Source organism: Buteo buteo, chromosome 16 (assembly GCF_964188355.1).
Source record: "Buteo buteo chromosome 16, bButBut1.hap1.1, whole genome shotgun sequence".
Taxonomy (NCBI): domain Eukaryota; kingdom Metazoa; phylum Chordata; class Aves; order Accipitriformes; family Accipitridae; genus Buteo; species Buteo buteo.
In genome coordinates, this window is record NC_134186.1 from 26,834,697 (window position 1) to 26,851,046 (window position 16,350).

The window sequence follows — 16,350 nt, forward strand, 5'->3', positions numbered from 1 at the left end:
AAACAAAAACACCCCCAAGAGCATATGTGGCATAAAACAAGGCATGGCATTATGCTGATGCTGGGTACCCTAAAGCAGATTTAACCCATCTCCATCAACTCATTAGCAAAAAGCCAAGCCACAGTCCAAAGGAGAAGTTGTTAGCACCTGCCTGTCGTACAACGGGCAAAGACTGTGCAGTTTTATATGCTGACAATTCATCCAGTGCTTTGCAAACCAGTAATGCAGAAAATAAGCTCTTAGCAATACAATTCTGAGTGAAACATTTACACGTAATATAACTGCCTTTAGCACATCTGTTTCTGTATTTCTACATTATCGATTTTTCCATTTTTAGTATAACTACTAGTAAATGGCACATTATTCTGACAATCTGAATGAGTTAGTCTGTGTAGTGTTCTAAACACTTTACATTTTCTCTTTATAAACTAGGACGTCACAAAGTTCGGGTAAAGCATAAGGATAAGGGAGGGCTTTGCAAATGCTTCAGGGACACCTGCTTCACGCTGCTGACATTTTATTTTCCCAACTCTCTGCAGATGCTTGTCTCAAAAAGCAAATAACCCAAAGATCAGATTAGCAGACTGATATTTCCATGGGCACAGCTAAGACTAACAGACCTCATAGAAGTACTTACTAGCCCTGGGACCAGCCTCCACCCCCACAGAAGGCTTAAACGCAATTAGCATCAGTTGTGTCTAACCAGTAAAGCAGATGTCTAACAAAGTAATAAACCTATAATTTTTACATGGGGTTAAAAATTTCCCTTTCCTTTCCAATATTTAGCAAATGATCCGTGGGGCCCCACATGTATTGCATACTGCTTTATGCTATCTCGAGACTCCCTTATTCTCTAATGAGTCAATTCATCAGCAATCACTTGTCAGCAAAAAAAAAAAACCAACAACAAACCCACAGCAAAAAAGCATGTTGAGCAAATGTCAGAGAACATTAAATTAACCAGTGGAAGATCAGCAATGAACAGCTGACACCAAATTGAACCCAACACATGGCCCCATTCACATTATTGTTAAACACATGTAGCCAATCCTCCAATTGCTCCAGCTTCAAAATGACACTAAAGATCTTTACTTTAGAAAACAAACAAAAAAATTGCTTGAAAATGGATAGTAACCATAGTATTAAGTATTATCATAAAAACTAAGTGACTGCTTTCATGCAGTTTGGATTCCAGATACTGTTTTACCTCTGAGTACAAAAACTAAATTTATTACGCATTTTCTCTTTAGCTCAAAGTGACCCTCAATATATTTCTGCGTACTTCTATTTGCGTACAAAACGTATAATCTTACAGGAAGGCCTCCCAAGCACCCACTCAAGTCTGTATTAAATTTCCTGCTTGCTTCATAGAGCCAGGTTGGCATTCTTCAGCCTGGCCGTGGACCTCAGCGGAAACAGGATTGGGCCCAGCAACGGAGGACTGCGGAGCAGAAAACCCGAGTACCATACAATATAAATGCATTAAAAAAAGCCAGAAGCCTGATGGCTTTCTCTCCTGGCAGCAAAGGCCATTCAGTGCCGTAGCTGTTAATCAGTTAACGACAGGTTATCTGGGGACAGAGAGGTCCAGTTGCATGTTGATGTGGGGGCAGGGTACCTAATTACATACATTCGTTCTCTCTCAACAACGGAAAAAGCCAACCAGGCAGTATTTTCAATATTTTAAACATAGGTTGTTGAAATGACAGGAAAAGAACCGTATCTGCATGAGACTGAGGTGCCCAGAATGGCAGGTGTATTTCCTCCTCGTCTTCCTTGAAAATAAAGTTTTCAGCCCTGAATAAATCTCTTTACTGCTCTATACGCCTGACACCCCTCCACCCCTTGTCTGTCTTATTGAGATAATACTTTTTAGACATATTTATACTGCACCCCTCCAGGACAAGAGCTGCCAATTTATGTTTCAGTAGCACCTCATACAACATGGTTGTGTTCTCAGTAAACAAATCTAGGCAATGTCAGGATTTAAATAATGTTTTCCTAAAGGCCAAAAATTTGCCTCCAAAATCCACAGTTAGTCATGAAAATAAAATGTTTTTACAGAAGGTCAGAACAGACTAAGTCTTCCCTAGTCACCTCTTCCTTAAAAATCCTGGTCTCCTACATTGTGGATCCTCTCCTAACGTATATTTTCCACTAGAATGTCTTAAACCAAAATCAAACACCAAATATTTGTACCTTCTAAATCCTAAACCACATATCACACCTCAGGAGAACAAGGTTGCACCTGCATGGATTTGGAAGCCTCTGCCAAAACCAAGCCAGAATTCAGGTAAGTCTTTGAAAGTGGTGATCTTTTCACGTACCCTGTACTGAATCCAATGGTAGTCTAATTCTGAGCCCAGGTTATTTACGTGCATTTTGGTCATTTAAAAAAAAAACCCAACAAACAAACAACTTCTAAAGATTTCCCGGGGGGGGGGGGGGGGGGTAACAGCCCTTATGGCAAATCTCTGAATGCAAAGCACAGAGGAAAAAATCAACTTGCTTTACAATGCCCAACTGTTTCACTGGTGACTATCAATCACATCACCATGTAGGCATGATGGTAAGATACTAAAACAGTGATAGCACTCAACTAATTGAAATTGGATACTCAGGAGTGCTCTTGAAGTTCTGTAGTACTTCATTTAAAAAGACACTGATAAAAAAAGATATACAACTACTTCTTAGTTCAGAAGCCTCTCTAAAGTACAATGCCCTTCCACACCAAAATCATCTTTCTTCCTCCACTTTCACAGTAATTACCCTGAAGAAATATTTAACAGAAGTTATGTAGGATCATTTTCCTTAGACAACAAGATTAGGATCATTATAATAAAATCTAGTAACTGCCCAGATGATCTATAAGGACTTCATGTTTGTCAACTAAAACTGTGCACATTTCAAAATGAAAAAGCGGATCTATTATGCCAGTAAACAAGCATATCGAAAGGGAATGGTGAATATTTGAAGCAAGACTTCTCAGACAGAAAGGCATCATGGAAAACATCTGAGCCGTCACAGCCTCACCATAGTGACCCTAGTCATGAACTATCTGCTAATAAAAAAATGCAAGTACTGGTTGGCTGAGAGACTGAACGCTTACTCACACGTAAAATTTTTATGAAAATTAAGACTTATTAAAGACCTTGTACAATGCCCCGGTAAGACTTCACCTGAAAAATCTCGTAAAGTTCTTGTCACCTGTGTTCAAGGAGGAGGAATTCAGACTAGAAATGGTACAGAAAAGGACTTGGGAAATTAAGAAACTGTTTTGCGAAAGAAAACTCTTAAGGATTTGGTTTATTTAAACTTCACAGAGTAAGATGTCCTTTGCCTAGGAACATCAGGGAAGAAGAGCAGAACAGCTAAGAGACATGCTGGCAACCCCCCCTCAAATGCATATGAACAGGCTACGCGGACATCAAAGCAGATGAAGCCGGAGGAAAATTTGGGGCCAGCCTTCCACAGAGTAAGAGAATGCAAGCTAATTAGTTTTAAGATTTTTATACCCACGAACATGGTGATATCGTTATGTTAATCAGTACATTGTCAGCCAAGTCTGACACTGATTAAAAAAAAATTCCCTCTATCTCACATGCTATTAAATATCCACCATCTGCACCTATCCCTCTGTGCTCTAGAATAAAGAAGAGTTAGCACAAAACCACATGCCATTGGCAGTAAAAGAAATAATAAGGTTTTTAGAACAGTGTATCTAATTTTTAATCTTCCCTCAGTGTCCTGTGAGGGACAGAAGTAAATAAACTAAAATCAAGCTACACTCCCAAAAGGCATCCTGTACCACAAGAGGAATGCTCTTTGAAGAATAGCCTACCTCAAATCCCTTTCCAGTCTGTTTACTGCCATAATCACAGAACAGAATTGAATGAGGCTCAAATCTCTACACCTGAATTCTAAATTAAGGCAGACAAACAGATTAATCTGGAATATTTCAGAAAGCATAAAAGAAGCAACATATAACAACTACATACATTTTTAGATTTGCACTTCTGAAGTTCCTTATATAAGTAGTATTTTTTTTTAATGATATCTGCACTGAAATGTGACAGCTTGTAACATAAGAGTTATAATATGGTGTTTATTTCCATGGAGATATAAACAACTGAATATTCACATTAAAGCATTTACACGTTACTAATATTGTTTTCTAGTTTCTTTGATTTTTGTAATGACGTCAACTCCTCAATTAAAGAACTCTGCCTAATACGATTTTAGATATTTAACATTCATACAATATTTCAATAGCTCTATATTGTGCCAAACACATACGCACTGTGGTGGGTTGACCCTGGCCAGCAGCTAGGCACGTGGGTTGCTATAAAGAAAGTGAACTCCATCCCAGCCAGTCCCAGTACATGCACACACATTCCAGTTATCGAAGCCAGAGCTCCTGGAGTTAAACAGGAACACAGCCTGGAAAGTACCTGTATATCTGGCAGTTTAACTAACTATGTGACACAACTGCTGTCATAAATTGATCAAAGTCTCTCCTAAAAGGTCTGTTGAAGTTTCCCTCTTTGAAAGAGAGCCTGTTGCAGTACCTGCCCACGCTGATTAGAAAAGCTCTGCTGTGTTTTGATGTCTTTACAGAGAATATTCATATGCCCACATTATCCTTGTTTTCCTGGTTCTAAGAGTCAAGGAAACAGATTTTTCTCTCTTGGTCAACCCAACAGCCCTCGTTTCCTTTGAACTGATCTTTCATAAAGGATACCACAACTGTATAGAATATTCTGTACGAGGTTTCTCCAGCCTCCTGGTAGTTTCACTGCATTCATATTTCCTTATCTCTACCGAAGGCACCTTTCCTGACACCTCTTAGGAACAAATTTGCCCTTTTCGGAGACTTATGACACTGCAGTTCACAGCTGTGTTGTCCTTTCTTGACTGATGCTCCTCAGGAAAAAGACACGTGCGTCCTTTTAACGCACTGTATGCTCGCAGGCTTCTGGGTCAAAAGAACATTTCCTTAACTGTGATTAAATAGAAAGGTGGGAAATGTACGATGATGTACAACACTGTTGTTCAGAAACATCCTAACCTACGAAATACTGAATTGCACTTTGCTATTCATTATCATCTTTGTAGAGTGCCAGCGCCTAAGCCTTCAATCTAGACATCTAACAACTGGCTGAGGTTCCAAAGTTTACGGCTTGGAAGAGCTCTGTAATGGTCTGTGATCCGATTCCAACATCAAGTCAATTATCAGCTGCAAGATAATGCTATGATGATTCAAATAAACGGCTTATAAGTCACTAATATAGATAGCAAAAGCTTAGGGAACGGTGGCGATTCCTTCCCTTACTTACTGAAAAGTATAGTTAAGTCAGTTAGCAAAAATAGTCTATCAAACCATAACTTTCCAAACCTCTTATCATCCCAGTCAATTCTTCTGTTGCAGTTTTTAAGTTAAGCACTTGAAAAATCTCTTCCAGAACGAAGTGTTTCTTCCAAATAAGTATGTTTTCTTTGCTGTATGCTACACATTAGTCCAGAAGGCACATTGAGATAAGAGCATTAAAGGGAAATGTTTAATAAAAGCAGCCATGTGTAAACCAGGACAGAAATCTTATACATGCTGATAAATCTTTTAACACTCTCTTCACAGGGAAAATTCTGAATTAACTCACAATTTTACAAGAACAACTTTTTTTTCTTATTTTTATAAGAACGTTTTCTAAAAATCCAGTGGTTTACCCAACTTATGGCCCATTAACTTCTGCAAAACTCAGGTACTGGTCTAGTTGGCACCATTTACCTCCTGGGACACATTCGGGGTGGTGCTAAGCTACGTTGTACGAGCAGGAGACATCATTCCTTCTTACGTAGCCCATATGGAGCAGCATTTTCCACCAGCCACAGGGGTCTGGGAGGAAGACGTTGGCCCAACTCCTTCCTCGACCCTCAGCAGGAGCAAGTCTCCCTACTCCCTGCAGCTCAGGGTCTTTTATGGTGCAAGGGCAAGGATGGGAAAAGCATCCTTGCTCGAAACCTCCCTCCCCTCAGCCCTCATGCTTGAGCAAATGCAAGTGCAAATAGTCCTCGCTGCGGTATCTTCGCAATAAGGGTGAGATTCTGGCTGGCTGTACGCTAAGGTGTACCTACACCACGAGTCTGTTGGCTGCGATGAAAATGAGAATCTGGTCCTATTTGTAAGTTACAGGTGTCTTTTTATATAAAGTGCTTAGGCAAAGACACACACATTTCTTTTCTCTCATTTTATTCAACATGTTAAAATCTAAACAGAAAAGAATTATGGGGAGAGAAAAATCAAAACAGAACTCTATCTGCTTAGTAAGTACCATTTAAGGTTTATAGACTGAAAATAGAAAGAATAGAGGTGAACAGGGAAAGCTGAGCAGCCTTCTGTTCAATTTTCTCCAGCTCTTATATCCCATAAACCTAATCCCAACTGAGAAAAGACAAAAGCTACTTCCTTCCTAGAAAGGAAAAAAAAAAAGTTACAAATAAAACTACATTAAATAAAATCCTAACAAGCTCAAATGTTTGTGCATCTGAAAACTGGTTTTGAAACACTGTTGTTTATGGTACCTTTCACAATAAAATGCTAGCTCCTGCCGACACTAATGTGGCTCTTCAATCAAGTTTCTTTTATTCTATCTAAAGAAACAAAAACTTTTAATATGGGCTTATCTTGGGGTCATTTATTATTCCACATCAGACCCAGAATATGTCTTGTCGAGAAGACTTACATACCATTTTCATTCATTAGCTGCCTGCAGGCTCAAAAAACCCCTAACCCCAAACACAAAACAAAACCCTGGAAAGGTTATCTATTGCCAGTTATATCCAGATAGGTTAGTTACCATGTTTCTGCTGATAACAGTAGTAGGGAAAATCTTGTAAAAGGCTGGAACATTCTCACACTTCGTAGTTGTATACACATGTTACAAGGCTGGGGGCTGCTCAAAACCAGGACAATTTAAACCTTGCATAAATAAATAAAAGGATCACATGCTTTTTTACAACCACCTTCAATCATGACAAAAACAATATATTACCCCTTGCAAATTCTCAAAGCCATAAAACAGTGAGCGGGAAAGATCCTTGCTTTGATTACATTAAAAAACAGGTGTTTGCGTAAGGTGTGTAGCTGACTCATAACAGTTAAACAAAAAAAAAAAGAGAGGAAGGTTTTACACTGTATGTTGAAATTTTGTTCTGCTATCTCAAATGTAAAACAGAAAGAGAATTAGAATTAAACAGTTGTTTTTAAAAGCCCAGGAATAAGGAATTCTGGTGTCAAACTAGGTAGGTTAACACCCTTGCACAAGTCACTTACCATGAAAAGGAGCAGGAGACCTAAATTCAAACTCTTTCTCCTGAGAGCTGGCAATACCTGAGAAGGTAGGCACAGTCTATTCAGCAAAAAAGCGATCTTGGTTACTCTGTCTGGCCACTCCTCTGAACACCCAGGAATAATATCGATATGCTCTGGAACAGCTGGCGAGAAGCCTGTCACGGTTGCCCAGGAAATACATCCAGCAATAAAAGCAACCTTGTGTTACGCAGGGAATTCAAGGTGACGAACAGATTTGTACAAACATTTTGTCGGGGTCTTTCCCACCCTCCCAAACAGATGATTAACACAAACCCTAATATTTTCAAAGTTTTCCAGAATCAATTCTGGAATGTTTTAGGAACTAGATGCCAGTTCTTGCTAGGTTTAAAGCAATGCAAGCGAGCGGGGAAAACTGCCAGGGGGAGAGGGAGCCCAGTTTGTTCCACCTCTGGAACCCAAGAGGAGAAGGTGGGAGCCTCTGGTCCCTGTCTTCAAACATCTAGGGAGGGTGGTTGAAGACGGTTGCACAGCAAGAAACGAGCAAGCGTCACGGGTTGAATCGAGGGTAATTCTGGGGAGATTTAGGGATAAAAATTCTCCCAGTGGAAGTGATGAAACACTAGGATAGAAGCCGTGCGTTTCTGGAGCTTGGCAAAATGAATTGGCCCACAGCAGCCTGATGTTTTGTTGAAGCGAGCTCTACTTTGAGCAAGGGGTTGGCCTAGATCACTTACAGAGGTCCCTCCCAAGCTAAATTATTTTGTGACTCTATTTATTAAAAAAGCTGGGATAAAGTTACTCTTAAGGACTCTGTATGGATCAGACAGTCATCTCCAGATCCTGGTTATGCTTCTTTTCCTTAACAAAAAACACAATTTGCCTTCTGTGTCTGTCTTTCAGAAGATGTCATCAAGTCATCAAGTCGGTTCCCAAGCTAAATTAACAGATAAGATGTCTGAATTTAAAATCTGGCTGTGAAGATGACACTATTCACATACAGCCTTATGTCTGCTTGGTTTACCCTCAACTCAATAGTGTACAATGCCACATTCAACATAGCAATGATTTTCAAATATTTCTGAAACACTTGTTTCCAAATATTTAAAATTATTTTCTTAAGCGTTAAGGAGTGGCACGATACATACCTAACAGAAAAGCAGTGAAGTGGTAGAAAGTCTAACACAAGCATCAACAACCAAAGCATCAACTCTCAAGACAAATGTACTAAACGAATGGCATCACTCCAGAATAAGACGGAAAAACACTCGTATAGATGCTGCAGTGCAGTGTTGTATTACACAAACCAACCCCTCCAAAAACAAAAAGGGTCAAAGGCTTAAGGCAGCAGCTCAGCAAAGGACTCTTGCAGAAGTCACCCATAACCTCTTCATTCTCTCTTTTTTATACTGTTGTATTCAGAATCTATTTCTACACCCACAGAAGTAGCAAGCCCAATTTTTCAATAACCTAATCAGGAGTTGGACCTGTAGCAGACTTGCTAATCCTCTACATCCATATTCCCACCTAGTTTATTGTAAGTCCCCTTGGCTGCAAGTTAGGAAGACATGCCTCAAACACCAGAATCCCCCTGATATATTTTTCATAAAGCGAAAGAAAACGCACAAATAAAATGGGTGCTAAATGGATTGTAAAGTGGTATGCGATAGAAATTAGGCTACCATGCCCCCAAATTATTCAAGAGCAATATTTTGGAAGAGGAACTACCAACACTGAGTTTCAAGCTGAGTTAGACACCTCTTTTTGCATTGTGCTCTTACAGCAACATCCCAATTTTTACCCAATTAACTAAGTCTTGCAGGATTTGGTATTTGGGCACTCTGTGGTAATAGCAGGCAAAGGCATTTATCACTAGCTGCCTAAAAAGCCCTATATTACAAATCAGAAAAAACCCTAAGCTTTCCCACTCTGAACCTCATGCTTTCAACCACAGAAGCGATTCTTGCCACCACCACCCAGAACTCTCAACACTATGCGTTTGGTTATTTTTGGTATACCAGCCATAATCAGCTCACCCTAAGCGAACGCTGACAAGCATTTTCTCTTTCTTTCTTCCACAGAAACCTCACTGGACCAAAAGAAGGAAGAGGGAGAGAAAGCAAAAGGGAATCCATAGGGCACGGTGCTTTGCGGGCATCCTTCGGGCCCTTTAAGTCCTCCCCAGCTCCAGCGATAGCACCACCACCCTCCATCGCTAATTCCAACCCAGCGCAATGTTGATTCAGTTCCTGCCCTCCGCTATTGCAAAAGCCCTGCTGCCCGCTCCTGAATGTTGACCGAGCCTGTACCTGCCTTTCAGGAGTAAGGTAAGGAGTCATGACGTCTTTCTCGCTCGTAGGGATCCAGCGGAAATTATTTTAAGACTCTGTGAACTGCTGGGGAAGTGCTTTGAAATCCTTTGAAAAGTTACGCCAAAGAACCAGGGATAACTGTAAGAAATTCTGTATTCAATAAATTTATGTCGGGTAAAACTTCATGGCCAGAGAAAGAACAGAAAAGTACACCTTCACTGGTTGTTATAAAAGGCACGTTTTCATTTGCAGCTAAATACCATGACAAACAGCTGAGGACGTCTCATTCCATCTTCTTTCCTGCAAGATATGTGGTTATTTATTTTATGTTTTATTTATTTCAAAGATTTTATTCTGGTCTTCAGTTCTTTTTAGTTGTTGCCAATTAAAAAACTTTTTTATTTTGTTTATTCAGATGCCTAAGACATTTTCATTGGGCGTCGTCTGGTCTATTTACTTTGATAGTCACTTATCTGAGGATTCTAATTATTATTTATTATTATAAAGCTGGCTTCCTTTGATCCATTTTATGACTACAGACCAGCCAAAGCCTATGGAAGAGCTCCACCCAAGGCTCAGCTCATCCGAGCACCCTGGGCAGAGCCTTGCCAGGCCCCCGAGACCGAGGAGCACCCACAACTCTCCCTGCCCCAGCACCCAGCAAACCACCGCCGCGCAGGAGGCAGCCCCGCAGGAGCCATCTCTACAATCCCCTAATTACAGGAGGCAATAAACCTCTGCTGGTTTACTGGGAGAGGGAGTCGGGAATAAGGCACGGCATGAAGGTTTTTATACTTCTCTCCTCCTGCCAAAGGAGCTGGTGGTAAATCCAGCACTTTGCTAGCACTCTGAGCGTCACTTGGTTAAATTTTTTTGTGCCTTGAATAGTAGCAGCTATTTTATTTCTCAGCTCACATCTGCTTTTCTCTGCTTGATTCACTACGCTCAGTTCTCTACAGGTGCTTATTCTGTTTGTAAAGTCCCTTTGCGGCTGGTTTAAAAGCCAATGCATATGCAAAGACTTTTTAATACACCTGTGTACACAGCTCGCCCTGCTTCCTAAAGAGATCTTTCTCTGCATATGAAAAGGGAGAGAGGGCTCGCTTTAACCTCCCTTTCCAAAATACTTGGCTTCAGCTGGAACCATGCTTGGGCAACCCCCACACTAAGCTGCACATTTTCACCGCCAGCTCACAAATTCATTATTCCAGTGGCTACTCATGCATGAAATATCCCAAACTATCTGACCCCACGTGAAGAGCTGCTTTTCTATCTAGCACAGACTACTCCTTCACTAACATGTGTTATCACCTCATTCCTTGCAAGGGAAGTATGTGAAAACAGAGATTGTTAAATTACTAGATGCACTATAAATTTCTGTGATCACAGAGCCCGATACAAAGAGGTGCTGGGTACCTTTGACTCCCACATGGATTTCAACAGAGTTTGCACATATAAAGGCTAAAGGATTAGACCTGTAGCAAGTCCTTGGTTTTGACCATAAATTTCTCAGGAAAAGAAATCTTTCATACAAAAACTGCATAGAAATATAATTTTCTTTGTTTAAGTAATCTGCCAGAGAAACAGAAAAAAAACAAATTTAAAGCTATCTCAGACAGCCACTGCCTTGATATTCTTTACATCAAATAGCTTTAGAAAAAAAAACTGCTCATGGGAAGTCTCTCTAAGTTTTGACCAGAGTTTAAATCTTGGTATGGACAGTAATTCAAAGAGACAGGCAGATACATGGGTTTCCTGATCTCATTTATGCTGGAGGAATGAAGCAGCCACACACTTTCTACTTACAGGGAACAGTGGGGTTGTTTTTACTTTCCTAGGAAGGAGAAAAAAAAAAAGGGGGGGGGGGGGGGGTTAAAACCGAACTGTTGAGCAAACAAACCCCCAAAATGCTCCCAGCTGCCAAAATTATTCCAGCAGGACTGAAAGAGAGAAAACTGTTTCCCAAAAGAAAAAGTGAAAGAGACAACAAATAAAGGAAGGTGAGAGCTATACACATCGTTTCTATTCTGACTTTAAATGAGCTTAACCACAGAGCTCAAACCCCACACAAAACAACCTCAAACAGTCCGAAAGATGAACTAATGAGTAACAGATCCGCCTGCGACTATTGCAAAACAGCATTCCACTCGGAGAGAACATCCTTTCAGCATCAGCCCTTCCAGCCCACCTATTTCACTATTTATTAGGTATTTCTTTACCTCCTCCGGACAAAAGCTCCCGTTTGCTAACGAGAAACGCGCGGGGAAAACAAACTGCCGCGCGAACGCCTTTTTCACCGGTCAGTCCGACCAGGCTTCCCAAGGTTTTGTTTCCGAAACCCTTACCAGCTTCATGGTGGTGTTGTTCTGTTCCCACCGCCACAGCATCACGCTCATCGTCCCCGCCGAGCACCTGCCGGAGGAGCCGCGACCAGGCGGTGCTACAAACCCTTTACTACCCCGTCTTCACCGCCCCGACGTCCCCTCCCTGGTGGCCGCTCATCCTTGGGTCGCTCTCCTCGGATGAGCTACATGGCTCACGTTGGGGGGGAAGAGAAACGCCAAGAAGGTTACGGCAGGATCTCCCGCGTCATCCCAAAGTCCGGCAGGCGCGGGGATGGCAGGGACTGGGAGGCAGCGGGCGGCCGGCCAGTCTCTCCTCCTCCTCCTCCCACGGCAAGCCGCCAGCTCTTGGAGGAGGATCGCCTTTAACCCCTTCGAGGAGGAGGGTTCCCTCTGCTCCGGCTGGACCGAGCAAGAAAAAAACGGGAGTTTGGTGGGGTTTGTGTTGGTTTTGTTGTTATTTTTTGTTGTTTTGTTTTTTTTTTTAAAAAGGTTGGGGGGAAATAGGGAATTAAGCACACAGTGAAGGTGAAAGGGACTATTTTGCAAAGAAATATTTGGAAATAGAAATGAACAGAGTTCCAACTGAGCTACGGTTTAGGAAGATGCCTAAGGGTATCAGGCACATTTTAGAGCAAACCAGTAAATTTACAGCAGGTTTCTCCCGAGTTTGACAACTTGACGCTGTTAAGAGCTCAGATTCTAAAGCTGGCTGGTTTTATCAGCATTTAGTGCAATCTAGGCTGCTTCACTCAGCCTTTCATTTATACTTAAGCCTGCTGGATGGGAAAGGACTAGACTTTTCCCTTAGCAAAAAGGAAAGGGGAAAACAGAAAAGAATATACTGCCTTAAAAATACTTCAACACACGGAACATGACAGATCAGCTTCAGGAGCATAAACTTTGCATTTCCAGAGATTAGTAAGAGTATTTAGAATATCCACAACAGCTGTATTTAATGGCAATAAGTATCAGTTTGCCACACGGTCTGTATTTAAGATACAGCTATTAAAGATGTATGCAAATGCCAGGCTGTTCCACAGCTTCTCTCTTGCATCCTTCCGAAATCTCTCTTCTGCTCCCCTGAAGCATCTCGCCCTGCCTAGCAGTCCAAAAAGATACTCAACTGCGGAAAAATTCGTGTCTGATCTTGCCCTGCATCCTATGAAATCACCAGCGGGGAAAGGAGCCTCACGCCACGCACTTGGCCGTTGCTCCTCACCCTTCTGCTCTGGAGAAGATGACGAGGGGTCCGTGGGGGGACCGGAGACCACGGCGGCTCCAGCAGCAGCTCCACGCACCCCAAACGCGTCCCCAGCCAGCGCTCGCCGAGCCTGGGTTTGGGAAGTGGTTTCGTTCGTGGCTTTCGTTTTGCCAGGCCACAAATGAATGATGGAGGACTCTGGAAAAAAAAAATACCTGTGTTTGAAGTAATTGCCCAGGCTGCCCTTTTCCCACCCTTTCTCCAAATATAAATTGAGGCACATAAAGAGAACTTTGCTGGCTGCGGGAGGGGAGGCAAGAAATGACCACAGGCATAACTTAGGGTTAACGGACCGGGAGCCCAGGAGCAGCTCCTGTCAGCTTGCCATCATTTTTTAAGTGTTAACCACTTTAATGTTCCCAGAAAAAGATACAATCCTTACAGAAAAGCACCCAGGACTCATTCTGCCACCGAAGCATTGGAGGTCTCAGCCTTCAAGTGGCTGCTGCTTAGCTAAAGCGCTTGAGCCTCTTTTTGAGGACGCGCTTTACGCCTGCAAAACTTGAACCCATGATCCTGTACTTGGAATGGCCCTTCTTAAGGCCCACAGCTGGCTTCAGTGGCCAAAAGGAGTAAATATAACAAATTTGTTCTCACAGTACAGCTAAGACATTTAAAAAAAAAAAAAAAAGGACCAAATTATACCCAAACCGATCACTTTCTTAGCTAAAAGTTCCCCTATTGTATGATTTTACTGGCTAGGCTGTTTCATGTACCCATTCAGTATGTTCCTGAAGAAATACTGCAATAAATCAGTAAATAAGCATTTGAAACTCTGCATATACACATTTCCATAAGAAAAAAAATGCACGCATCTCCTTACTGAAGTCTCTTCCCTAACAGTTATGCTTCTATGACTTGGATTTCATTCCTTAAGTCTGCAATTGTTATCATGTTCTATTTTTTTTTTTAAGTGATAAGGTAGGAGGGATAATTATTGAAACAAACAATAATCCTTTTCCTTCACTGTAAGAAGAATTCCCCTACCAATTTTGGTAGCTTGAATAACTATGCATAGAGAAAGAGCTGAATGTTGAAAACATTTAAAAACTTTATGCATACAGGTTACAGTTGAACCGTAGAAGTAAAAATTGAATCCCTTCCTGAGAATAAAGAACCCTTGTTCTTTCACTTCAGTCCAACATGGACCAAAGCCCTAGCACAGCCAAATCTTCCCGGTCAGCCCTCTACATAAGCAAGTACCCTGCTGAAAAGTCATTCCTACAACATTCAGAAGAGGAGAAGGTCACAGCCCATTTGAGGGCTTGAACATAAAGATGTATGGTCTTCAGGAGGGTCGCAGGCAGACACAATAACCTGCTGACAGAGCCAGCGATGGATGACCGCGTGCACGCTCTCGGAGCGGGTGTGATGCCAAAAGGATTTTGTAAGAGCATCTTACCAGCACCTCAGAGGAGCTGCCAGTGCCTGTAGTGCGTGCTCCTCGCCGAGCTTAAATCTGTCCCTTCCCCGCTGCTGACACGGTGGAAACATCCCAAGGCCTCCCCATCGACGTGCTGGCATCTGGCTAAATATCATGACTCAAAGATTGCGCTCTGCTTCCAAAAACCACACCAACTTCAGACAAAAAAAAACCCAAAACCCAAGGGAGCTGAGACACAAGGAGCTTTGCACTGGCAGGATTATGGCCCGTACAAAAGGCCAAGACAACCCACAGCACAAGTCAGGGTAGCCTCAGACATCTCCTAAGCCTCTTAAAAGGTTGTTGATGATCTGCTCTGCCAGTTCGAGCAGCCAAATGTTTTCATTCAACCCCAAACCTGGCACAAAAACCAGGGCTTGTGAGAAGGAAAGAAGAGGTCTCAGAAAATGCCAGGTTCTTGTCTACCATCCCAGGGGAAAACTCGATCTTTGGGACTTTTCTGTGCTGCTTTCGTGCCCAGGGAACAGGGTAGAGCCAAACCTGCCCCTCGGAGAGGGACCCAGCTACAAACGGGCAGATTGAAAGACCAGATATGGGTGGAAGGACTCAGGCTTTAATTAATCTTCAGCCAACCAGTCTTGTTTCTTTGCATACAGTTTGCCGTCTGTTTTTACATTAACTGAAGTGTGGCTCAGATTTGGACTGCTTTCTCATTTTACCCCTTACGGGCCAACTGAGGGTGCTGAACACGGACAGAGAAGCTCGCACGTAATCAGTCTGAAACTTTAATGAAGCAAAGCTCCTGAGGTTAAAGTGTAAGTTCTGTGCTTCCCAATCACTTCTTGAATTAATTAATAGCCTTAATTAAAAATCTGTGTTGCTTTTAGACACTTTTATTTAATGGATTTTCATAAGCCAGCCTTGATTTGGGATGAAGATCCCCTGAGTTCTGATAGCGTTGCCAGGTGTAAACGGAATTTATTTCTTCCATTAAGAAGTAAGACTTTGGAGCTGCCTTTCATCCTCCTATCTCACTTTTAGACTGCCTCAACAGAGCGAAAATAGATAAGATTGGGATTGAAGTTGGTAAAATCCGTGCGTGACCTCTTGCCCTCGGCAGCATCGCGGCGGGAGTTCTTCCCCGATTGCTGTGCCCCGGCTTTGCCGACAGATCCGGGAGATGCCTTTCGCATACAATGCCCAATTTCAAAAGAGAGCAAGGGTGGGATATTTGCTTGTATTTGAATTCTTCACCACTAAAGCATTAGGAGCTCTTTAGAAAGCTTTATCGTGAACTTTGACAACATCTACCTGATGACATGGAGATGATATTAAGTTGAACCTTCAGAAAAGGACATTATTTACAGCTCTAATGGGCACCTAAACATCCCTATTAAAGTGCTAAACAATACGCTTGTTATTCAGTAGCGAGTCTTCAATGACAGAGAAACACGTGTCCCCAGCATACCCCGCACTCTAATGAGACATCGTTTCAGTTCCCAACACTTTCCAAATAAAACTGTTGGAAAAAACAGGAGGAAACAGGTGTTGGAGACATTATGAATGAACCCAGTGTATACAGTCATTGTCTGTGCAACATTTACTATAAAGAAAGCCTGGGGAAATCCGTTCACTAATAATCCATTGTTTGCCTATGAAAAATACGTGTGCTAACCGCCTGCTCTGCAATCATTAAACAAAGTCACACTCTCGTACTTACC

The 16,350-nt window shown here is 42.0% G+C and overlaps 1 protein-coding gene across 3 annotated transcripts in view; it reads right to left on the bottom strand.

The window, feature by feature from the left end:
* Positions 1-16,350, bottom strand: part of NAV2 (neuron navigator 2) — a 421,304-nt gene that overhangs the window by 183,090 nt on the left and 221,864 nt on the right. Inside the window, exon 1 of one of the 3 annotated variants that reach the window (XM_075048235.1) lies at positions 11,985-12,532. The exons of the other annotated variants lie outside the window; for them this stretch is intronic. Coding sequence (XP_074904336.1) covers positions 11,985-12,035 — 51 coding nt within the window. The 5' untranslated portion in view covers positions 12,036-12,532. Of the gene's footprint in view, positions 1-11,984; positions 12,533-16,350 lie in introns of those variants that run through there. 3 annotated transcript variants of the gene reach the window in all.